The sequence below is a fragment of the Meleagris gallopavo genome, chromosome 3 (genome assembly GCF_905368555.1).
Source record: "Meleagris gallopavo chromosome 3, MGAL_WU_HG_1.1, whole genome shotgun sequence".
Classification (NCBI taxonomy): Eukaryota; Metazoa; Chordata; class Aves; order Galliformes; family Phasianidae; genus Meleagris; species Meleagris gallopavo.
The window spans coordinates 48,174,417-48,199,674 of NC_139406.1; the positions used below are offsets into that span (position 1 = coordinate 48,174,417).

At 47.8% G+C, this 25,258-nt stretch overlaps 1 protein-coding gene and 1 long non-coding RNA gene across 2 annotated transcripts; one reads left to right on the forward strand and one right to left on the reverse strand.

Annotated features, from left to right (window-relative positions):
• Positions 1 to 84: 84 nt before the first annotated feature.
• On the reverse strand, positions 85 to 2,095 carry LOC146544699 (uncharacterized). The gene is made up of 2 exons (XR_014882456.1): positions 1,194 to 2,095; positions 85 to 241 (listed from the first exon to the last, which is right to left on the reverse strand). It is a non-coding gene; the product is annotated as an uncharacterized LOC146544699 (long non-coding RNA).
• A 97-nt stretch (positions 2,096 to 2,192) lies between these two features.
• Positions 2,193 to 20,516, forward strand: GATA6 (GATA binding protein 6). The gene is made up of 7 exons (XM_085220876.1): positions 2,193 to 2,312; positions 2,982 to 3,753; positions 6,116 to 6,282; positions 9,156 to 9,281; positions 10,697 to 10,784; positions 10,877 to 10,983; positions 18,956 to 20,516. The coding sequence occupies exons 2-7, from the start codon at positions 3,000 to 3,002 to the stop codon at positions 19,121 to 19,123; spliced, it is 1,410 nt and encodes a 469-aa protein (XP_085077002.1). The 5' UTR covers positions 2,193 to 2,312; positions 2,982 to 2,999; the 3' UTR covers positions 19,124 to 20,516.
• Positions 20,517 to 25,258: the final 4,742 nt, after the last annotated feature.

The window sequence follows — 25,258 nt, forward strand, 5'->3', positions numbered from 1 at the left end:
ATTATAATTATGATTATTTCAATAATGGGTTCTCAGCCAGCCCTGAGATCCTCTCGCTGAACGTTTGCTTCCATTCGCTTCTTCTTTTCTTTTTTTTTTTTCTTTTTTTTCCCATCGATCGAATGAGACTTCAATTAACAGAACGGATCGGGCGGCCCCCGGCAGAGATCCCGACGCTTCCAGACGAACGGCAACGGAGTCTCCAAATTGTGCCACTGCTCACGGAACGGCAATCGGAAATCTGTTCGTTTGGAGCAAGGAAGGGGCTTTGCTGAAGTCAGATTGCAATTTTCGTGTGTGCATATATACTTATATATATATATACACACACACACAGTGTATATATACATATATATATATACACTATGTATATATATATATGCACACATATATGTGAGTGTATATATACGTGTGTGTATATATATGTATATTTATATATTTCGTGCGTGTATATGTAATTATATGTATGTGTGTATATATATATAAATTGCATCTTTGTTTCAGACTCTCTCTCACGAACGTTGTTTCCAATGGGACGCCCGATGCCGGCGGTGCTGGCAATAGAAACAACAAAAAAGCCGAAGTCAAAAGCAGAGGGGAAGGCGGTGCCGGGGGCCGTGCCCGGCAGGGTGCGGTGGTTTCGCCCCTCGGAAGGCCCCCGCGGCGGTTCTTAGCGCAGGAACGGGAGCGCAGCGCTGCCCGCAGGTTTTTGAAGCAGAAAACGAAATGTTCTTTCCGGCCCCGGGAGCCCTTATCGATAGGGAGAAGGGAACGCGTCAAGATCCCTCCGAACCGCCGTGGGCTTTTAGGGGGAGAGTTCCGCCAACCGTCGGGCCCGAGGGGACGGACGGAACCCTCGCTGCCCGCCCCGCCGCCGCCCGGGCGATAACGCCGGCCCCGCTGTCCCAGCGCGGGGGATGGTGGCGATAACAGCGTATTTTAAGGCGCTGGGATAAGGAGCGGAGGGGCGCGCAGGCGGCACGTCGGCTCAGGGCGCTGCGTTATCGGCCCGGCCCTACTCGCTCCCCGCGCCGCTAGAGTACGAGGCGTTACATAAACACCGCCCGGGGAGAGCGCGACGGTCCCCAAAGTGACCCTTCGCAGCCGGGCCCTCCCTTAGATGAGGAGCGCCCGGTGGGATTGCCCTATGGGATTGCAACGCCCGGCTGTAGGGTTTGGGGTCGGGGGCTCACCGTTACGTCAGAAGGACGCGATTTGGGCACGGAGTGAGGCCACGAGGAGCTGGCGGCAGCAGGGCTGCGGAGGGCACAGCCGTGCCGGGGGTCGGCGCCCCGCGGGGCTCGGCCAGACCCGAAGGGAGCGTGGAGCCGGCGGCGTTTAGGGGCGGAGATCGGTGCGCGTGGGGGGAAAGGCGGCGTCTGTATCACGCCCGGGGCTCCCCCGCAGGTATCGAACACGGAGGAAGAAAGAAAAAGCGTTTTACGTGGCAAAGTCGTATGGGAGTGAGCGCGGGGCGTTAAGAGACAGCGCATCGCTGCTTTGAAAAGGTTATTTTCCACGTATTATTACGCCAGTTACCAAACATCGAAAGGTAAAAACAACGACAGAATGCAATGCAATGAAATAAAAACAATTATTTTTTTAAAAGATAAAATAAAATACAAATCAAACAAAACTCCTAATCCGGTAGGACAACATCAGTACCCACACAGAGCCCGAAGGAAAGCTACAATCCGCCAGAGGAACGTTCCCACTCGTTCCCTCATTCTGCCCCCCAGGTTCTCTCCCACCTCCCCCCACCCCCGCCCTTCGCGGAGCGACGCCGACAGATTCGCAGGCGATAACCTCGGGGCAACGCCGTTATTTTAATTTTCCACTCACTTTCCCGCTATCAGTTTGTACACAGCTGAGATAAGAGGATCGGAGGGTGGGGGGATGGAGAGGGGGAGGAAAAAAAGAAGAACGAGAAAGAAGCAGCGGAGAAATGCGCACCGCCGCCGGCCCGCACACGGCTTTGGCCTCACCTGACGGCCGGGAAGGAGCGCGCGTTCCCCCTTCGCAGCGCTCTGATGCTAAGGAGCAGAACGAAGGGTTAACGGCAGCGACACCGCCGAGCGCGGCCCCCCCGCTCCCCCTGCCCGGCCCCGAGCGCTACGGTGCCCCCCCGGCCGCCCGCCCGCAGCTCCCGCGGAGCCGCTGTTTGCTCAGCGCCCGGAGCCCAATCAGGGCCGCTCCGCCTGCACTTTCCCGGCCCGGCGGCGAGAGGCGCCTCCTCTCTCCCATTTATACGCCGCCCGCCGCCGCCGCTGCCCCTCGGCGCTGGATCCCTCCCGGCCCGGAGCCCGCAGCAGGTTTGGGCCCCCGTTCTTCCCGCTCTTTTCCGTTCGCTTTCCGCCGGGGGAACCCGAGGGAGGTTTGCGGGCAAACATCCGACGGCGGGGCCGCAGCTTTATCTAGCTGCCGGCCCTTATCTGCCGCTTATCTCGGGCGGGAGGGAGACGCGCTCCGCGCCCATCTGCGTGTCGGTCCCTACGGGTGCCCCCTCTCAGAGACACCGTCTCCTCTCGGAGATACGGCGGCGGAGGGCTCGGGGCCATCCCGGTCCCTGTCCCTGCAGCCGTCGGCTCCGGCCCCGCGCCCCTCCCGTCCGCTTTCCCCCCTCCCAGTGCTGGGAAGGAGCGGACGATAGAGGCGATGCGCGAAGTAACCTCAGAGCGATCGCCTTCCCGGTGCTTGTCACCGCGGAACATTGTCAAATGACTCATTCATCGCACCGGGAATCGTAAGGACGGCGATGACCGAGGAAGGAGCTCTGCCGCACCCCCGTCCCCCTGCCCCCCCCCCCCGCGGCTGTGGGTCGCGGAGGTGCGGACGGGAGCCGGCGGGTCCCGTTACGGCCGCCCCGCGCTAACGTTGTTGTTGTCATTTCTCTCCCCCCTCCCCTCCCTCTCTCGTCCCGCCCCCCCTACCCCCGCCTCGGACCCCCTCCCCTCTCCCTCCTCCCTCTCGTCCCCACCCAGCGCGCAGAGCGGAGCTGCATGGCCGTGGCTGAAGGCGGCTGCTGCGCGGCGGAGCGGTGCGCTGCGTCCTCGTACCCCTTCGCCGCCCGAGCGCATCCTTCGCCCTCCTCCACCTCCGGGACCCCCGCTCCGGAGACCGGCGGCAGCTCCCGGCCCGCCCCGCCGCACCTCGGGGCCGCCCCCGCTCCCGGCCGGCCCGCCCGCCGGGAGGAGGACGTCCCGCCGCCTCTCTCGCTGCCTCCGGACTCGGAGCGGCCGCCGGCGATGTACCAGACCTTGGCCATTTCGGCCTCGCAGGGCCCCGCGCCCTACGACGGATCTCCGGGCGGCTTCATGCACTCCGCGCCCAGCTCGCCCGTCTACGTGCCCACCACCCGCGTGGGCTCCGTGCTGCCCACGCTGCCCTACCTGCAGGGCGGCGGCGCGGCCCAGCCCGGCCACGCTCCGGCCGGCCACGTCTGGTCGCAGCCGGCGGCCGAGAGCCCCTCGTACGGCGCCGCGGGCGGCGCGCACCCCTCGGGCCGCTTCCCCTACTCGCCCAGCCCGCCCGTGGCCAACGGCGCCTCGCGGGAGCAGTACGGCGGCGGCCTGGCGGCGAGGGAGCAGTACGGAGCGCTGCCGCGGCCGCTCAACGGCTCCTACCCGGCGCCCTACGCCTCCTACGTGGGGCCGCAGCTCGGCCCCGCCTGGCCCGCGGCGCCCTTCGAGAACTCCGTGCTGCACTGCCTGCAGGGCCGCGCCGCGCCCATCCCCGTGCGGGCTCCCAGCGCAGGTAGGGGCCGCCGGCGGCCGCGTGGGGTCCGGGGAGAGGGGCCGGGAACGGCGCTACGCTCGGGGCTGTCGCGAAGCGAACGGTGCCGGGATAGGAGGGGGTGGGGGGGGTGTGCGGGGTTTTCTGCCGTCCCCGAATGCGAGACCGTTCTTAACTATAGGATTATCAAATTAATGATCGAATCGCTTAGTTGCTGAATTACTTATCGGTTGGACTACTTAATGATTTCATCCGCAAAGCTTTTCGTTACTTCATTTAAAAAAAACCAAATACCCAGTATCTATATATGTTTTAAAGAAAGCGAGACTCAGCCTCGCTCCGTCGATGGGAACGGGCACCCGTGCTGCTGCCGTGCGGGGATGTCCCGATCGCTCCGAGGTGTCACAGTGCTGCTGCGGGGAGGGATGCGGGGGGGAATCTCTGTTGGAATCGCAGCTGTGTGACGATTGCTGCCGTTTGTGCAGCTTTAGGGCTTGTCTGTAGGGGTAGGTGTGAGTGTGTGCAGGGAGAGATGGGTCTGTGCGAGTGTATGTATGTATATATATATCTAGTATAGACGTATATATATATATCTTTGTATATATATACTTATATGCATGTCTCTGCGTACTTATATATACAGGTATATATACTGATATATACCTGTGTACGGGGATAGATGTACGCATAGACGTGCGTGCACTCCCGCACTCTCCCGCTCCCGGGCAGCCCCAGGCCCAGCCCCGCTGCCCGCTCCATCCCCCCGTGCCGCTGCCGCCCCCCGCGCTGTCCCCGCCGTCTCCCGGTGGCACCGGGCGGCTGTCGGACGTACGAAGGCTCCGCTCGGCGCCCGCTCACGGGGGTCGCGGTGACGGAACGGAGCAGAGCAAAGCCGAAGTTTTAATAAACGCTTTCTACACGATTTCCCCAAAACCGCAGCGTAAAGCTAAGGGGCAAATAACAGCAAATAAAAACGCGTAAAAAGTTTTTTTAAAAAAAAAGTGGGCTGGAGGAGGTGAGACGGGACACGGGAGGGAGAGAAGGGGCAGTGCCGATGGAGCCCGGTGGGCTCGGCTCTGCCCCGCTCCGGGCTTCCTCCCGTTCCCACAGAGCCGTTGTCGGGGCGGCGGAGCGCGGGCCGGGGCTGCCCATCGGTGGGAGAGCTCCAGGGTGCCGCTGTGTCGGGTACGGCAGTGGCACGGGCGGCCCACAGCAGGCATCGCTTTCGTTTGGTTTGGTTCTAACAAAACGCGAGGCGATCTGATGCCGCTTAACTTAACGTTATTCGTAGGGCTACCAGAAAATAATCTCAAATCAAAGCTTTATTTTTGCTTTCCACGGAGAGAAATATTTTTCTTACGAGTTAAGGGAAACAATATATATATATTAGAAAAAACAAACAAACAAACAAACAACAAGGCCGGGCAGTGCGATCAGAGCAGAATTCCTTTCGGTCGGCACGAAGGGAACTACGGAGGAGAGACAAATCAAACAGTGATTCCAGCGCCCGTGAAGCATCGGTCCGGAGCTTGGTGTGGGGACGGATCAGTGCGGACGCTGCGCACCGCAGCTCTGCGATCCCCCTTAGCCGCGCACTGATGCACAGCGAAGGGCCGTTCCCTGCCCGAGCAGTGCCGCGGGGCCGCCGCAGCGCTCCGCGTTTCCACGCTCAGCGCGGGGCGGTATAGGCAACGTTTGTATTTAGTGCAGTTTCGTTTTGGAGTGTTTTTTTTTTTTTTTTCTTCCCCATTTCTTTTTTCTTTTCTTTTTTTTTTTTTTTTTTTTTTTTTTTTTTTCCCCCCAAAATAGATAAAGCACGGAGATTCGCAGGGGGAAGGCGTTCGCTTTTACACTCGCGTTTCCTCTGCTCCACGCCGTGCTCAGCGCTCTCCCAGCGCTCCGCAGCCGTCGGAGCACGGTGGCCCAACGCCGCCGTTTTTCCATTTCCCCCTCTTTCTCCCGTCGAGGACGAATTGAACCAAATAAGCCAAGCGTTCGTTCCCCTTTGTAGATGGGAGCCCGGGCTCCCTCAAGCCGAAGCCGTACCCGTTCGCTGGGCGCTTCCCACCAGAAAGCCGCACGGCTCCGCGGCCGGCGGGGACACCGAGCAAAGCCGCCCCGGGCCCGCAGGTGGGCTCGGAGCTGGGGGCGAAGAGCAGGAGCTTTCGGCTTGCACTACGGCAGGGCATTGCCGCAAGGCATTTCGGCGGGGCGTTTCGGCGGCAGCGGCTGCGCTAGGAGCGAGTCTGGTGGGATTAAAGGAGAACAACAACAACAACAACAAATTAGGTGCTGTGGGGGGGATTTTAAAAAATTCACTCTCGGGGGCTGCGAGGGAATGGCTCGGCAGTGCCTCATCGCAGTGCCCCGCTCCTGTCCGCAGAGCTGCTGGAAGACCTCTCCGAGAGCCGCGAGTGCGTCAACTGCGGCTCCATCCAGACCCCATTGTGGAGGAGGGACGGCACCGGGAATTACCTGTGCAACGCCTGCGGGCTCTACACCAAAATGAACGGCCTCAGCCGGCCCCTCATCAAGCCCCAGAAGAGAGTGGTGAGTGTGGACTGCGGGCCGGGTGTTGGGTGCGAGAGATGTAGGGACGCCACTGAGGTGTCTCAGTTTGGAGGCCAGCGCGGTGGTGGCACAGGCAAAGGGCCTCTCTTAGGGACCCTCTGACCATACACAGGTGCTTGGGGTTTATTTTGCATTAGTGGAGCCCATCGGTGTGAGGAGATTTATTTCCAAAAGTTTCCAAAAGGTTGGGGGGAAAAAAAAAAAGTAATCAGGTTTGGAAAGTGTTTGTTGAGAGCGCTAGGAATTTCTGCAGACCTGCTTTGTTTGCCGAGAGCTCGATCCTTGGGAACGTAAGCAAGTTTTGTATATAATTCAAAGAAAAGCAATTGTTTAAACAACGATAATAGCCTTTGTTTTGTTTGACTCCTAAGAAATGAGCGGTAATTTTTCTAAAAATATCCTCCTAAAACCAGAGGGGGGGGAAATAAATAATACAAACCAGAGCCCCTGTTTATAACTCCGGCTGGCACTGAATAGGCGAGGAGAGAATTTACCAAGTGGGAACTGCACATTATGTTTAGCAAATCTGGGTGGAGGTCAGCGGGGAAAAAGAATCCGTGCCTTGGTAATGGCTGTTAGGAGCGAGCCACAATAAATCACACCGCTATAATCCGAGCTGATGGTTGGACCCTTGTGTATGGAGACGGCGTAGCAAAGCGATCGACCCTTCAAGAGCCTTTCAATCAAACCAGCTGCTCCAGTCCGTCCCTATTTTTGTAACGTTTAAACTCACCCTTTATTTCACAATGGTCTGAATTTAATGCCTTTAACGGGGGAAGGCAAAAAATGGACACTCGGGGAGCAGACAGTCCCTGTTCCCAAAACGACCTCACCTCTGATTAAAGGGACAAAGTTAATGTAGCGCTGGGGCACGAGCTGTTTGCCGCTTGGTGCCTGTGTATTTGTAGCCGGCTGTGCACCAAATCACATTGCAGGAGGTGTTATCTCCTTAGTGGGGAGCTCGGCTACCCATGGCACCGTGGCTGGGCGCAGATTTTGATGGGCTCATACCTCTCCCCGACCCTGCTCACCGTTTCCAAGGAGGGAGAGGGCTGAGGAGACTGAATGAGAGTCAGGCAGCAGTCTGATTTCAGCCCGACACCTTGGCTAAATAACTCTGAAATAGCTCTGTGCAACACTCTGCACCAAGCACACTGGCCAGAGCTATAAATCAGAGGCGGCTGCGTGCTCACGCCATTGGAAATATGTAGGTGAGAAGGGAAAATGTTTTGAAAATGCTAAACATGTTTAGATTTCCCCAAAGTTTCTGATAAAATTCCTGCGGTGGAAAAGCCATTTTAGCTTCAAAATGTGCCCCAAAACTCTCGTTTGTTTAGATAGAGGAATGAGCAAAGCTACGGAAATAAAATTAAAGAAGATTTACACCAGACTGCTTGTGAGAGATTTAGCAGTGAAATGGCATTTTGCTTGCAAAGAAAGAAAACACAACGTATGTGTTACAAGCAACTTTTTTTATAACCTGTTCCATGTGAAACTCGTACTGAATTGCGGAGTGCAGTGGGCAGCGTATTTATATGTATTTGAGACCACAAATTCTGCTTTTGTGAGAATTGGATTTTTCAGATTAGAAAGTATATGTATATATTTCAGCCTGTATTACATTTGGTTGTTTTTTTAATTGTTATTATTGTGCAATTAATAATGAATTACTGCTCCAAAGTTGCACAAATCCTATTAAATCTGGAGCTCGCTCTGAGCCGCAGCATAGAATGGCAAATTTCCCGTGAAAGAAACTGGGACAGCCCAAATTCAAGAAACTCGGTCATTACTCTGGAATATTCTCCATGCTCAAAGCATCGCTGTGTGCTTCCCAAGTGGCAGGCGGCTCTGTGGTATCAAAGGTGACCGAGCTGTGCCTAACAACCCAGCAGTAAATGATTCAAGAGGAAGGGCATAGTACCCTCAACTCAGTCATTTCAGTTATGGGCGCTTTATAGTCAAAATAAGATTAATGCAATTCTCTAAAGCTGACTTTTCCACGTAAACTCGTTTGGCTGCCAGACAGAGCCAGTCACAGCTTTTTTTATATTTTTTTTTTGACAATGCGATACTTTGAAAAATAATAGATTTACGATGTAGCTGGAATTCTTTGCTTGTGATGAACGTAAAAGAGATCACTTGTTACAGGAACTTTTATAACCCATTCACCTTCATTTCACATGTTTATGAGGACTGCCTTCACTTATGATATACAGCCTGCAGCCATAAAGCGCCAGGTTATGCGGTTATTTCTGATACCGGGTTGCCTCATCTTGGCTCCAAACTCCACGGAAGAGTGCCATAAATGGCTTATTTGCAGTGTGGACCTTGTTGTCCCACACCAGCTTTTCTGATGGCCGAGGGAAAGCTCCCCCCATAAAACTCCTTCCCAAGACATGTTGTTTTTCACACGATAATATAGCACAGGACGATAAGGAAGCCTTTCCACAAGGTGATGCTTTTTGATGTGTTCTCCTCTCTGAAAGCTGTCCTCAGCCCCTTTCCCTTGCCCAAGTCCAGGCTTCTTGCTTGTGTCCCGGGAGGCAACGTGGCCTCACTGGGGACTGCAGGGAGGTGTTTGGTGCAGCAGTGTTGTGGTCTGTCCTGCTGGAGAAAAACCCACTGGTCTCAGTAGAGGCCCCAGTCGGTGGTTCCAAGTGCGACTTGCAGGCTCTTCCAGCCATCTTCCCAGCCTTGAAAATGAGGATAATCTTGAGTCAATTCTAGGATATCCTTCAGAAATGTTATAAAAAAGCCCCCGCCATCCCTGCTTTTTGAATGTTAACTGCAAAAACACTGACCGTCTGCTCCTGCCCACCTGTTTACGTGTGTTTGCCTCCCCTTGCCCACAGCCCTCGTCGCGGCGACTCGGCCTGTCCTGTGCCAACTGCCACACCACCACCACCACCCTCTGGCGCCGGAACGCTGAGGGCGAGCCCGTCTGCAATGCCTGCGGCCTCTACATGAAGCTTCACGGGGTAAGAAAGTCCCTTTTGGCCTAGGTGCCATGTTGCCTGTGTACCATGTCCCCTCACACCTGGCTGCCCTGTCCCCCAGGCTCGGGTGAGTGCTGGCAGAAGGTTTGTCCCTGCGGTGGCTTTGGGCACAGCATGTGGGTGGCATCTGGCTTCCCAAAGCCAGGGCAAAGTTTCTGTTGACTCTAGTAGTCTTGGACTATGGAGTTAAAAAAAAAAGGATAGAAGTGTATAAAATTGACAAAATGACTGAAAATGGCATTGGAAAATGGCTCTCTCTTTTTAGCAAGTTATGGTGTTTTGTCATTGCAAATTTGTATAGATCTGTGTGAAGAAACTGCTTCGGGATAATTGGCAGACGTCTTTTTGTTACCATGATTTCAGTCAGTGAAAAAAAAAATATGACAGCTTTTCATAGTCTGGTTCGGCAAAATTTTAAATGTAATTACAACCATAGGTATGCCAGAGAAACTTTATATGTGATTTCAGCCTTAGTAGGCAATAATGCAGGAAGAAAATAACTTGAATGTGATGGAATATGGTTTGAGACTTGGAGCCCACGGTGACCCATTGGGTTATGTTAAGGCTGAGCGCATGTGTTCGAAGAAAGTGGGCATTAGGAGTGGTTGGTACATGGTCTAGCCTTTGAAAAAAAAATAAATTTAATCACTGGTTTAAACATTATAATGATAATAAGCACATGGCTGAACTGTATTTTTCCAAACTTGTGTTATCATGAAGTTAAAATACATTTTAAGCCAATGTTTTCTCTATAATCACTATGATTATACAGAAAACACAAAGCTGACTTTTGAACTCATTTTCTCTACAAACATAAATTTGGACACTCTAAACCTGTATCACATGCAGAACTGCTTATAAGAACAAATGCTACGCTGATTATGGTGTGAAGCTTCTGTCCTAAAAAGCTTACTGGTGTTGATCTGGTTTGCATAGCTGGTCTGCAAGGAGAGGAGAATTTTTCCTCTCATTTGCATTCTTGCTTTCCAGAACAAATCTCTGAAGATAATCCCCAACTGACTGGGAAAAGGAATTAGGGATCAGATACATCCAGTCCAGTTTAATGTCATATGACCTATGGCCAAACAGTGCTTTTTTTTTTCTTTAAACTGGTGCTGTTAATCTGTGGACCAACTGAGCTGTTGGAAAAGCTGTTTAGCCTACATCAACAAAAACATTTTCCCACTTCTTTATTCCGATAAAACTCCCCTTGAAACAACTCATGGTTTTGCTCAAATAAAACACAATGTTTTTTGGAATTGCTACGTTGTGACTGGAAAAATGACTTGAACAGGCGTATTGAACATCACTCTTTGCTCTTATAGTCTAGTTTTGATTTTTGGTCACTAGAGCACACACACAACTCTAAGGTTGGTGTGGAAATTTTTTCTTTTCAGGTTCCCCGACCGCTTGCTATGAAAAAAGAAGGAATTCAGACAAGGAAACGAAAACCTAAGAACATAAATAAGTCAAAGGCATGCTCTGGTAAATATGAAAAGATAAGATAGTTGAGATGCTAGAATTTTTTTCCTTGGCCGGAAAATTCTTGTTTTTAATGCCAGACCCTGATCTTTCAGGTAACAGTAGTACTGCAGTTCCTATGACTCCAACATCCACGTCTTCTACTAACTCAGATGACTGTAGCAAAAATGCCTCCCCAAGCACACAGCCAGCAGCCTCGGGGGTGAGTACTGATGCAGCATCCATACTGCTAAGCAGGCTGATCACTGAGCGGTGTTATCACAGCTTTTATCTTATCTAGCAGAACAATAATCTAAATAAACTTTCCACTTTTGTTAGCTGATACTGGAACAAGATTTTCGGAAGATATTACATATAGCTGTAAACAGATCGACAAGCTTAAGTACTTTATAAACCCCTTAATTAAGATCTATATAATTTTTATGATTAAGTTAAGCACGGCTTAGCCCAAGCCCTTTTGTTTTGAGGTGTTTTCTTATTCCCTCTCAAAGGTTTTTCTCTGAAGCAAAACCAACAAACTGTGCCAAATTGATCCTTTCAAGAAACATTTATGCACATGCTGTTTCTTTCTGAAATGCTCTCTGATAAGAGTTTGTCCTGCTGTTTGAAGGGAAGCATAATGCCCTTTGGTTTAAACTCAGCTTTATTCCTACACTCGGACTCAGACCGAGCTGAAAGCAGGCAGAGGATCCCAGCTGACTGTAGTGTGTGTGAATCAGCCCGCTGCTAGCAGAGGGCTCCTCCAGGGTCGGATGCTCAGCCTCTGACAGCCATGAGCTCTAGTAGTTTTGATCCTTATTTTAAGTCACACGCTCATACCATCTCAAACTGCCTTTCTTCGCTCAGTTATCACATTTGATAACAAATACTACTGTTAATCTGTATTAAGGAATGCAATTTTAATTCCTAACCTTTTGGCTGTAATACCCATATCCACTCTCCTTTTGATCTTCATATCCTTTAATCTACCACATCATTTCTTTCAAAAGCTTTCCTAATGTGGCTTTCTCTACTCCTTTCTTAATAAAAAGAAGACATTGTTTATAATAAGTATTTTTCAATATGTCCCAGCACTCCCACATCCCAGTTTCTATCAGTAATTTAATTGCTGACGTTCAAAGTTTCATTGTACAGAGGGAAAGAAACAACAGAAAGCATTGTTAGCAGATGCAATTGTTTGTCGGCTGGCAGGGCCACCAAGTTTCAGAAGCACTGGGTTTTTGGTTCTGATGCTGTCATGCAGGGATGTTATTAACAGGGCTTCTCTTTGACGTGAGAAAACCCTGACAGTCCAATAAAATAAACAGATCACTTGGGAAAAAAAAAAAAAAAAAAGAAGGGAGAAACAGTAACCAAAAAGTGCTGGGTTTGGTGCTCTCTACATTGAATACTATTTTTTAATTTCTCCCCTAATATTTCCAAAGGGAAAAAAAATCAGCCAGATTTTCTTTACCTTTCCCTTTGGATGCTTACTGATCTGAGGAATGTCGTGTAATTTATACAATGGGCAGAACTATCAGCAAAATCCACTCTGAGCCTCAGAGGTGTGGGCTGTAGGTGGTGCAGCTGTGCACTCCTCTGGAAGGAGAGACCTTATGGAGAGATCCCATTTTCCCCATGCTGCCAATTTCTTGACTGGCTGTCGTCTGTTTTCCTTTCGGCAGCCTTTCTCTCTAGGACAGCGTGTCAGAACCGATATTAGCGATATTTCTTTTATCATTTTAGTGATACGGTTTGTGATATGATTTTGGTAGGAGGAGTTGTGTGGGTACAAGAGGAGAGAGAAAGCTGAGGTTTCCCAAGGCAAAAGATGAGTTGGGAGATGCTGGCAACTATGAGCGACTCGCAGAAACCCTGAGGCTGCTCTTAATTACATGAGGGCATTCCCCGGTGCCAGAACATCCCTGGTTTTTCTGTAGATGAGGCTAAGAGAGGACAGTCACGGCTTTTTCTCTACCATGATTCCCGTGGAATGTATGTACATCTGGCCTGCATGTACAAAGAACTTGCAAAATACCTCTTGTGTGCAAAAATTCTGTAAAAGGAAGCAATGGAGGTGGGCTGTGTCTCCTGTTGTGCTCAAGCATCAGCAATTCAGTGAGATGGAGGAGAACATGAGCCAAAACGCCATGAGCTGGGTGCTCTTAAGGCCCCATTAAAGCTATCAAGAGGGAAGGGAATGCAGCATTTTAGAACATGGAAGCCTTTAATCTGATCACGTGTGCGAAGCACAGATACTTTACTGGACTTCTATTTTCCTTTTTTTTTCCCCATGTTTGAGCTCACATATTGATAGCCTGAAGGTTCGTGTCTATTCTTAGCACAGGCAGTGGCTTTGCATGAGGAGAATAAGCTTCTTCAGGCCGTGTCAGGAGGTAAAAGCCCTTGGACGGATGAATCCAGGCTCTCTAGTCTTTGGTTGCCTTAACAAGAAGGGTGATGTTGCTGAAACCTGGGAACCTGTTCAGAGAGTGTACTTGTCCACTACCTGCATTGCACAACTGACTTGTTGATGCCTTGCTCTGTTTTTTCTTTTCTGGCCCTTCTGCGAGAAAGGGAAAAATGCCAAATCGACATTAGGCAGAAAAAATATGATGACGTTTTAGAAACTCTTGTCTGAAATTCACAGCCATGTTGTTGCTAAATGAAACAGAGAAAATGAATTCCTCTACTGGTACAAAAGTAATTTATTATGTCTCTTGTGGGAGGCTGCCAAAAGAGCTCCTAGTTATGTAAAAATATAATGGAAATGAAATTCAGCAGAATTCATTTGTGTCAGTAATACTCACTTTTTGCCCTACCTTTCTTTATCTGTTTTAAAGTAAAATAAAGAGGGGAGGGCAGAAAAACAGGAGGGCAGCAATTACTTACCAAAATGTCTTTGAGACACTCTATTTCATGAAGGAAACTTTATGCGATGCCAATTTCAAGACAAATTGTCAAGAACCTTAAATGTTGATTTTACGTTCTAGCTGAAGTTTAAACATTTAAAAGATATGATTAATGAATTGCTATGGGTGCAAAGTTGATTTCAAACATCTCAAAATGTAAAAGTGTTTGGATCGGAGATATTTCGTTGCCCCATTGTAAAGGAGCTATTTGCCAAATTCACATCTGGATCTAGGATTTAGGCCCATTTCTGTTTTCCTAAGCAGTATAAGTACTGGGAGTCCTGTGTTACTAATATGGAAAAGGCCCAGCTGCATGATATATGAAGTTGCCTTACATCCCCATAAAAAGAAGACTCGAAGGTTTCAGGCAGCCTGCATCTGCATCTATACCTGCTTTCCCTTTGTTGCTGGTGAAACAGCACAGAGAAAAGCTATGCAGAATAATTTGCTAAACGAGGGGCACGGTTTTTAGTGCACACCCATACATTTCCATGCAGGGGCTCCAACTGATGTGATTACCAGAAGGGCTTTATTCCCTTATTAGGACAAAAGGCAGGATGAAAACTGCTGTAAAATCTGCTTTTCATGGCAGGGCATGGAGGCTCCTTGAGCCAGAGCTGATGTCAGTAGAGGCTCAGCAGCACCAGAGCAACTCCTCTTGCAGAGGACTGTGCTATGCCCTTTACCTCCAATTGGGAGCTATCTGAGGACTGTAACCACATGCCACAGAGTAACTGTAGAATAACTTAGAACAGACATCTTGCAGGTAAAACACGTGTTTACTTCCCTTGGAGGCTGACCTTCAGAAAGTGGCTCGGGACTGGCTTTTCAGTGTTATAGTATGGAAAGTGGGAAAGCTGAAGGAACCAACCTTTGCAGTTGGTAAGGAGGAAGAAAAATACAGCTCTAGCTGTTCCCCAGATGACAAGACAGTCTGAGCTGAATTCTCGCATACTTGTTTTGTTTCGTTTTCAGAAGAGGCTTCGTGAGATTGTTGGAGGTTTTGATATTTGCTCTCTTCTAGGCAGCAGATTGATAGGACATAAATGCAGGTGACAGGGGAACCAGTGTGAGTACAGTATCTCCTAGAGTGTGGAGGAACCTCTTAAAAATATTTCCCAGCCACATGGACACTGGAAAGTTGAATGGCTGAGAGTCCTTCAGACTACGTGATGATGAGATTTCAGTTAATATAGAGTAATTTGTTAGCTGCTGGGGCGGCCTCGATGGGAAAGACTCACCAGCATGGTCGTTAGGACTTTCACCTGGAAAATGAGAACACAGTGCTTCAGTCCTGGTATGAGTAAATATTTAAGGCAGGTGGAATAAGATCAGTAGGAGGCATGAGGAACGTGGCAACCTAAAACACCAAATAGTCTGGTAGCCAGGGCATTATGCTGGGAGATAAGAAATGTCAGTTTAAATCTTCCCTGTCAGGGAATGGAAATTAATCCAGATCTCTTTCCTCTTTTGCATTAGTCTTTGCTCTTGCACAAAATAGGATTCTGCTTTCCTCTCCCCACTCAGTTTCATAAATTTAGCCGTTCACTTTTTTTTTTTTTCTTGTGTGTACACGTGTTCAGGAGAAAGCATTTCTTTTTGTATCAAATGGAACAAAGCAATTAATCTTTTTTTGTTTCAGTGGGGAAAACCAAGGAATAAGGAGTATTTTTTGTTCTACTCAAGCATTATACATGCTTATAGACACATATATTTTGCTTTGTTTAGCTTTATTGCAAAAGCAATGAAACCAATTACTCAAACAGCCCTCGTCAGCAGTGGGGTCATCAGCTTTCCCATACCATGCTGGAAGTTGCCTCCTTTAGGAAATTAATGAAGTATTAACCACAGATTTATGTCGCTATAATACAAAGGAGAGATTAGAAGATATGTAAACTTACACATCTGCAATATCAACAAAAGGATCAATTAGGCTAGCAAGAAATTACAGCTTTGCGTAGCAAGAGGGTCACTAAATCAGAGAAAAGCTGTCGTTTTGTAGTACTGAAACCCATTCGGAAAGGAGGGAGAGAGTATTTGGAGAAAGTGCTGTGAGTGGGGATGGCAGTTACCGAAGGGAGGCTGAGACTGGAAAATGAAGGGTTCACTGCCATTTGCCAAAATACATTATACATGAAATACGTTTTTGCAAGTGTGTTTCAGCTGACTACGGTTATTATTTAAATGCAGCAAAGCTAAACTGTGCTAATAGGAGAGGAAGGGATCAGCCTATTGGCTGAGACGCAGACCTAGTGTGATGTCCAAAATTCCTGGGGCGTTTTAAACTTTTGAAGCAGAAGGAGCAAAGGTCTATCTGATAGAACAGAGGTTCAGACCAAGGCTCTCAGCCACCCCTTCCAGATGTTAGCGCAACTTTTTGACCAGAGATTTTGCCTTTCAGCACCCTCCCCTCTCCCTGGTCTCCATGGCAGGCACACTGTGCAGGAAGGAGTGGGTAGAATAAACAATGAGTCTTCCAGCCAGGGATGTTTCCCTAGTGCTGAGCCGAGCAGCCCGCTTCTGCTCCGGGCCAGTAGGACTGTGGAGGATGTGGGTGTCTAAATCCCTCTGTGGATCTGGCCGGGGTCTGGCTGTGAGCATGGAAGGCAGATCCTCTACAGAGAGGTCACCTCTGATCCAGACGACCTGCCTGCAGGCTGCCCCATAACTGGCTCCTGCTGGTTTGTGTAAAAAGAAGGTGGGATCCTTAAACCACCTTTACAGATACAGATGTTTGTTCGGGAGGCAGGTTCTTCCCAATGGACTTCAATCATTTTTTCCTCAGGAAGTTGGGTTTCATTGATTACCTATCTTATTATCAGACACCAGCAATAAAAACAAATCTATTATTTCACTGATTGAGCCAGCTGTGGCAAACTGGAGTAGCCTCTTGACTTCAGCAGCACTGTTCAGCTCATTTATTCCAGCTAACAAATGTCCTCTAATCACCAATCAACTTCTGCTACCTTTCCCCTGCTGAAGTTGAAGTTAGGCAGACTTGGGTCACCTTGCTCAAAGATTCAGCCACCTCCTTTCCACGAGTTTGTTTTCCATGTCTCACTTTGGGAACTGCCTGAGCTGTCTGGATTTGTCACGACATTACCGGGGTGGGGTTTCCAGGCCCAGCTGTCCTGCCCAGGTCCTGCCCACGCTGGCTCAATGGGGCCAGGATCCGGTCGTGGTTGGGCAGGGATGGGCGGCCTTCAAACAGGACATGCCTCTGTGTCCTCCCTTCTGGGGTGCCAGAGGGAGGGGGAGCTGATAACCCGGTATGGAAAGGGCAGAGTGCTGTGCCCCACCTTTGTGGGGCTGAATCAGGAAAAGGGCGAACTACATTTTCCGAGCCCGGAAAAAATAGGCGGCGATAAGATATTTGCCTACCGGAACAACAGCTGCAAATATGGGCAAACAGGAACCTTTCAAAGCAGCTCCTGGTGTTTTCGGCTAAAGCTGAGCACATGTTGTTCAGCTCTCCTTTAAACCCTTCTTCCAGTGTGGGGGCACTCAATCAGTTAAAAAATAGGTACGTGGTGCCAACAGAAGTCCACACAATGAATGTGAATTTAAAAAATCTTGGTTGATGCAAGACCCAAAAACAGACCCGAAGGTTCACGTGAAAATTGGCTCATTGAATAATTTATGCACAGAAAAAGAGGATACAGAGATTAGTTGTTACTGAACAGTAACTGTGTATCTGATAGAGGGATAATATAAAAACATGTTTTTTTCAGATTGGAGCCATTGTCTCTGTTTTCTGGAGCAGTGGTTGTTTCTCCACTCTGCATTTTGGCCTAGCAGCTGACGAAACTAGGTGCAAGAATAGCAGCTGTCAGACATTTTAATAAAAGATAAATAGAATATTGGCCTTTGGTTTGTTTCAGACAGAACTGACCACTGGCAATGAGTACCTCTGTCAGGTGAAGTTTCAGCTGGGTTAGCAACAAAAGCACTGCGAAATGCAGCTCGGAAACTGCCTTTGAATAAGCAAAACCCCACTTTTCCTATGTAAGAACTGCTAGATTGGCATAGCTCCAGGAAAGCCAAGAGCTCTACTCTTGTAAAATGATTAAATATGTATACTTTTCACTTAAACAGCAGGCAGGAAGCTTCTGCAATCACAGTTTAGGATAGTTTTTTTTTTTTTTTTTTTTTTCTTTCCTCTTTTTAAGGAATCCTGTCCGAATACTATCCATTAACAAGTAAATTAAGTTTTCAAAGTTGACATATCCAGGACTTAATTTTGCATGAAGTCAGCTCTTAAACATTTCCTTTATCAGGTGAAAATGTTGCCCCTTCTCTGTCTGGCACCGCAAATTTTTCCTCTCTGGTCGATCTGCTCAGCCTTATGGAAAAAATGATTGTTTCTTTGTCTTTGCAACTCCCTGTTTCTCCATTAGAATAAATGAACTGTTTACAGTGCTGGTCAGAGCTTCAGCTTTGTGCCTATCAAGGGTTCCTTGCGCTTTGTTTTGGGTGTGTAGGTGGTAGTAGACGACATGGAGCAAACATGCTACTGGGTCAGAGGCATAGTTGCTCTCCTTGAGATAAAAAGGGCATCTCCTATAGTGGTTAGTCTTGTGGGGATTAAGGGATCGTGGTGAGCATTTTGAAGAGAGAGGAGTGGTTTTAGATGTCTTTAGAGTCTGTGGGAGACAAAGAAATCTGACCTCCAGGAGGTGCTCAGCACCCATTGCTGGATGCACTGGGCTTCTCCCATGGAGGGAGCAAAAATAGAGGTGCTACCATAGCTGGGTCACACGTTTGGTGCTGGCTTCTCTCTGTTCCTTCATTAGGGAGTGGTGGGACACATGTGCTACATGCTTCATCATGCACACCTCCTCCCTTACTGTCTAATTTCCAGATATTTTCTTGCATGTCATGCACTTTCTTTTCCACCTTCTGTGAAGACAACCACTGTACTGTTCTCCAAATGCAGCTTTCATCCTAGTTAGGCCTTGCCAGCATAGGAAAATGAAGAGGCTGTTCCCAAAATATTGATTCAAATACAGTGTTTGGGGGCAGGTGGTGAGAAGTTGCCTACAGGGGCTGTGGCTGTGGAGTCTCCTTGAGATCTTCAGCAGCTGCCTGGACATGGGCCTGGGCGGCCTGCTCAGGGTGGTCCTGCTTGAGCAGGGGTGAGGGCAGATGCCAGCCTCAGTTATTCTGTGGTCTTGTGTGGTTTCAAGAGCTGAGCACAAACTCTGGATTTTCACAAATGCTTAGGAAAGCAGTTCAAAGTTTACCTCTCAGTGAAATCTCCCTTTCCTTTCCATCCTTCTCCAGGCGAGCTCGTCAGTGATGTCTGGCCCGGGAGAGAGCACCAGTCCCGAAAGCAGCAACCTTAAGTATTCAGGTCAAGATGGGCTGTACACAGGAGTCAGCCTGACCTCCACGGCCGAGGTGACGGCGTCCGTCAGACAGGATCACTGGTGTGCCCTGGCTCTGGCGTGACCCGCTGCCAGCCAAGCTGGATCCCGGCACAGTGCAGCAGCCCCCAGACGTCCGTGTGGGGTTTCTTCTACGGAGCGGTGGCAGCGAGAGTGCTGGCTAGGGACGCTCCTCTGAAATTGTTTCCGTGCCTTGGTGGCAGAGGTGGCTTTCAGTTCCCCTAAGAGGCTCTGCCGAAGCATCCTCATCCTCATCTATGCAAGAAAACTGTAGGGAAAGCAAGTGCCCACTGGGGAATAGCTAATGCAGCCATACACACTCAAAAAAAAAAAAAAAAAAAAAAAGTAAAAAATATAAAAAGGAAAATGGAGAAAAAAAAAAAAGAGGAGAAACCTAGACCTATTGATTGATTCCAGAAACACATCTTCACTCACCCAGCAGTGCTGCCTTTCTGATTGTATATTTGTTTTCACTCTCTCATCACTTTCTTTTTCCAAGAATTTGATGGACGCCATCAGTGCTGAGGAGGCTTGAATTAGTAGAGATAACTAGATACTTTCTGAAGTGCTGGTAGCGTGTACTGCTGGAGTCAGCGTGGGCGCCCAGAGCTGGACATTTGACCTCTTCACCCGTCCTATACCCGCCTTGCTCTGCTCCCTTGTACCAGAGCCCAGCGATGCCCAGGGGAGAAAATCACAGCCTTTGGTACAAACCTCATGGGGTCGAGCTGGTGAAGGACGTTTTGTTGTTGTTTAAGATATTTACTCACCTTGCAAGACTGCGCTATAACTTTTGAAGTACACTGTGACTGAGGTTTATGAAAGTTCATATTTTGTGGCTGAACTGTATAGAGTCAGTCGAAATTTGTAAACAGGGTAGCAATCAGATATTTTTTCTTCCATATATACAATAATTTTTTTTAAAAGAAGTGCAATTTGCGTTGCAGCAATCAGTGTTAAATCATTTGCATAAGATTTAACAACGGTTTTTATACGAATGAATGAATGTAAACATTTTAACTTAATGGTACGTAAATAATTTAAAAGAAAAACTTAACTAGGCATCCTTAGGCTTTTTAATGCAACAAAACCCATCCACTTTCTGTATTTCCAGTTGCTAAAGCAGGAGTTTCAAAGAACAAGCCTTCTCTCAGGAAAATTGCCCTAGCTGTTTGCTCCTAAGTTTTGTACAAAAAAGCAAATGCATCCCCAGGTTGGTTATTTTTTTGCCATTTGAAGAAGTCTGTACTGGAAATTGCAATGAAACTTTACTACCTAACCGATACATATGTAAATACTCCATAAGATATTTAGGCATCTTTGAAGTTTAGGATGTGATCTGTATAGTGTGACTGACACATCGTTAGGTTGGTTTCCATTGTTTTTTAAATGGGATGGCATTTGGAAAGTTGTTTCATCAGAGCTCTACAAATAAAAGGGTATCATTTTTTTCTGTACACCGTGACTTCTTTGTTTCAGCCACGGCAGTTAATCTGTATTAAAAGCTATGGATGCAGGCAGCGTGTCAGATGACTTCGATGATGTTCTTAAGTCAAAATGTCTGCTCTGCCTAACTAAGTCTGTGCCATGAGTGGCATTTTTAGAGCTCCCCTCTGTATGCCTCCTAGAGGTATGTACAACTGGGGTCCTACACCTCCCAACATGAGCATCTCGTGTGCACACGTATTTCTGCTTAAATGCCTTGGGAGGACCATAACGGTTTTGCTTGGCCTTTACTCAGTAGCTAATGTGTGGAAGGCAGGTCTCTTGTGTATGTAAAAATCAGCAGATGGGGTGGCAGAGCCCTTGCCTGTCTGCTGGCATCATTGGTGGTGAAGTCTGAAGGGCAACCACAGCTGAAGGCATTGAAAAAGGGAAGATGTCGGTTTATATCTGGTGAGGGGAATAGAAAGCCTCTGGCTGGCTTTGAGGACCAGTCCTCTGCATTTCTTCGCTGTTGGGAGCAAGACTTTACACTTCGTGTGTTTTCCAGCTACGCTGGCTGTGCTGCTGGACAGGGATGATGACTGCCTTTACCCCGTAGGTGGCTGCAGTGCATCTCTTCACCTTCCTCAGAATGAGATCCATTTGGGGTGAAGTGGGACAGCTCTTCTGCTTACAGTGAAGCTATGCTGCTGTGCACCAGCTGAGACCCTGCCTGCTTGCTTTTCAGCCTGTAAAACCCAGAAGGCTGAGGCTGCCTCTGTAATCCCAGGGCTGATGTGAGGACCAAGGGACGGACACAGTGGCACAGGCCTCAGAGAGCAGCTTCTAGCAAACAGCCTCTCCTGGCATTTGGTCTGTGTCAGACCTGCTCAGCAGATCCAATGAGACTGTCATGGTGCTGGACTACTTCAGTTCATTGTGCCCTGTGGCTTAATGTGGTGGTGCAGTCCAGCCCTGCTGACCTGGGGACCACAGGGGCTGGGATCTCCTAACTTAATAGATGTTTAGCCCCATCCAACTGGAAAGTGGGCCATGCAAGAGAACACTGGGTTTAAAAAGCAGAAGGTGTACAAAAGAGGATTAATCTCTTTCCTTTTGAAGCATTTGTTGGCTGAAATGCCCTTTTCTGTGGTGTTCCAGTGCTGACACTGAAATGGATGAAAAGCTGTCACTAATGGGTGTTGAGCAGCTTTCAGACTTAGCTGGAGTCTTGCGTCTCTCTCTTTTTTTTTTTCTTTTTTTTTGACAGGGATGAAGTTTGGTGTGCCACTTCTGAATAGCGTAGTACAATCCTCACTGCTGGGCAGGAGGAGAGGGCCGTGTAGGTCAGAGCTGTGTTCCTTGGGGTTATCCTAAAACAGGGAACTGCTGACACTCTTGCCAGCAGCCTATGGATGTCACGTTGCTTTGAAACCCCGTGGCATCGTTTAAGAGGGCTCCCAGGAAGCTCTTTTGCCTTCTCAGTACTACCTTTACCCAAGGTGTGACTTAGGATGGTTCTCATAGATAGTAAGTCTTGCAAGGCACAAAAAAATGTGAAGAGTTCTCTTGGATCTGAGTCTGAAAATGTTCTTTTAGTTGATATAAGGAGTGGGGGGGAAGAAAGGGAAAAACAAAAACAAACAAAAAAAATCCAAAAGAGCCTTTCATAGGGAAGGTGTTTCCTGTTATCAGCAAGAGTATCAAGAATTAAATACTTTGCCTCCTTGGATGAGAGGCAGGTTTTTGTCCCTCTGCAATAGATAGGAGGGATGCAGTACCGCGTTGCCTTATTCTGTAGATGCTGAGGAGCTCAAAGCCAGGTTCTGTTATGATTTTACATAGAAAAAATCGAAGAATTCTATCAGAGCTCTACAAGAGTACCTTCCTACTCCAAAAGCCAATCTCCAAATGTACATACTGTTGAAGCTTCTTGACAACATAAAGGTTTGTCTTTTAAAAAAATTATTATTAATATATATTTTTTTTTTATTTTGCTTTTCAGTCCTGACAAGCTGGCCCAGTTCTGGGTTTGTGAGTTGGATTTTGCTCTGGCTCATACATCATCAGTAACACTGATACTGATAGACGGCCTGGCCAGATGCTTTCCTTACGTATCCCTGTTTTTCTTCAGTGACAGCCCCTGGGATGGGCTGGGAAAGAACAAAGAGAGTTCGGCTGCAAATCTCAATTACTAGTGAGGCTGAACAAGCCAAACTGACCACAGAACAGCTCTCTAGTGCCAGGAAGAAGCTTCAGAGTTGACATTCAGAACAAAACAAAATAAAAAACAGCATACACTTATATGCTATCATAGCATCTTTTCTTTAGAAACAACCAAAATTAAATGGCTAATGACTTTAGGCATCTTCTTCAGGCTCCCATGCCAAATAACACTGAGGCATTGAGAGCATCTGCCATTGTGAGATGTGTGCTGTGGAAGTATACGAGTGTGCAACAACTGCTGAGCTTGGTTTGGTGAACTGGATGAAGCACAGACAAGCAAGCCTTGTGGCAACTTGGAGGTTTTTTGTTACTTGTGAGCAATCAGAGGACAAGGACCTTCAACTGGTGTGAAGTGAGGAGCCAAAGCAGCTGATTTGATTTGGTTTTCTTGCTGCAAAGGTAGATAGAGCCACGTGTCAGTCCTGCAATATTTGCTATGTAGAACTTGGGTCATTCACTGTTCTGCATAGAAATAATATCAGTTCTAATTCTTTCCACGAGAACATGAGTTTTATGAGTTACACTCTGCCGCTGTTACCAAGAGCCTTAGCTGAACACAGGATATAGAAACCCAAAATGGACTCCAGCTCCTCCTGAGTGCTTGCGGCTACAGATCTTCCTTTCCCAGCTGTCCTGAACTTAATTCCTCACAGATCCTTCACTTCCTAAATTTGTATACATTGGAGATTCCAGGGTTGTGTCAAACCTACTGAAATCAATATTAAAATATAGGGCAAGATTTGTTGCAGTGGGACATGGGAGAAAGAAACTGAAGGCTTGAGGGGCAAACATGCTCCACATGTTGCAAAAGGCTTTGAGGTCTTCATTACATATATGTAACATGTTTTTAAATCACTTCTTACCTTCTTCCCTTAAAAACATGTGATGAAATTTGCTACAAGAGATAGGAGAGGGGTGGAGAATTCAAGTGCCCCAGTGGGTGTGCAGCCAAACAGGAGCTGTCAGAACAATGCACTATGCAAAAGTGCTAATACACTCCCTGAAATAAACTGGGAAATACTGAGAAGAGATAAGGAGGTAATTTGCGATGCTGCATTTGGAGCTGGCATCCATATTTGAAAAGGATGTTGAAATTTGGAGAGTGTAGGGGAAAAGAGCCACAGAAATTATTTAAGGACTGGAGAAATTGTCTGGCCTTGACAAATTTCATGACCACAATCTGCTGAAAGTATCCAAAAGACTAAAAGGTGACTGGTTTAGTGAGTCTCTTCATGAGAAGAAAAATCTTAGTACTGAGAGGGCTTTGATCTTGCAGAAGAAAACAGTGGTCTTCCTCTAGTGGTCAGAAGTGAAGCCAGATAAGCTCAGGTGAGAAATTAGCCTCAATTGAAACAATTAATGTTATTAGTAATGATATGATGGCAAGAGAAGAAAACGAGTGCTCAGTCTCCTGACATCTTTGCAACAAAATTGTCTAAAAGGCTGAATTTAGCTGAGCAAAAGTGACTGAGCTCAGGACTAGTAGGTTACATTTGCTGTTCTGTGATTTATAGGCCAGATTAATTCCCATTTGGCCTGAAGCTGTATTATGTTTTGGGATGAGACCCAATGCTGAGAGTTTGAATTTTTGTCATTATGAAAAACCCCATGGCACTTTTCCTGTGAGTCGTGGTAAACACTGCGGTGTCTTGACCCACTTTCAGCATAAGTCATTACTTTTTGCCTACCGAAAACATCCTCTTTCCTCTCTAAAACTGCCCTGCATCTTTATTGTTTCCTATTAAATACAACCTAAGTTTCACAGATGAAAAGGCTATGTTTCAAATTATTGCAAATAGGACCTGAAAATACTCTAAGGCCTAACACACAAGCAGAGCCACATTTCCAGAGCAGTGGCATGGAGAAGTGCCAGTGAGGTCTGGGCAGGCCATCTCCCAGCACTGCCTGCACCAGGGCAGGGTCTGCCTCAGGTTTGCATGGTTTGGACACTGTTCTTCACAGAATAAGTTGTGTCACAAGGTTAATTTTATTTTATTTTAAACCATAAGGAACTTTTCACCAAGCCTGGAACAGTCTTCTGAAGACAGCAATAGTCATGGAATCATAGAATCATAGAATCATTTGAGTTGGAAAGGGCCCATAAAGGTCATCTGGTCCAACCCCCCTGCAATGAACAGGGACACTTACAGCTCAATAAGATTGCTCAGAGCCCAGTCCAGCCTGATCTTGAGTGTCTCCAGGGATGGGGCACCCACCATCTCTCTGGGCAACATATTCCAGTGCCTCACCACCCTCACTGTAAAATTTTTTTCCTTATATCTGGTCTAAATATCTCCTCTTTTAGTTGGAAATTATTTCCCCTTGTTCTATCCTTCCTTATAACACGGTGATGTGGTTTCCAGAAACTTTGACTTGTCTTTCTTGTATCAATTAAAGGTTAGAACCCTGAGCCTGGAAATTAATATTTCTATTTCATCTAATGGAAAACAGCAACAAAAATTGCTTACAAGATGGACTGACAAAACATTTATTCTTCATTGCAACCACCAAGGGATTTCTTCAAGGTTTTATATTGCATACTGGCTGC

What these genes read in the sequence shown, in the direction of transcription:
- GATA6 (XM_085220876.1), top strand. Translation starts at nt 3,000, where the DNA reads ATGGCCGTGGCTGAAGGCGGCTGCTGCGCGGCGGAGCGGTGCGCTGCG. An exon ending in TCTACATGAAGCTTCACGGG is followed by an intron (nt 9,282 to 10,696) that starts GTAAGAAAGTCC and finishes TTTTCTTTTCAG; the next exon opens with GTTCCCCGACCGCTTGCTAT. An exon ending in CACAGCCAGCAGCCTCGGGG is followed by an intron (nt 10,984 to 18,955) that starts GTGAGTACTGAT and finishes ATCCTTCTCCAG; the next exon opens with GCGAGCTCGTCAGTGATGTC.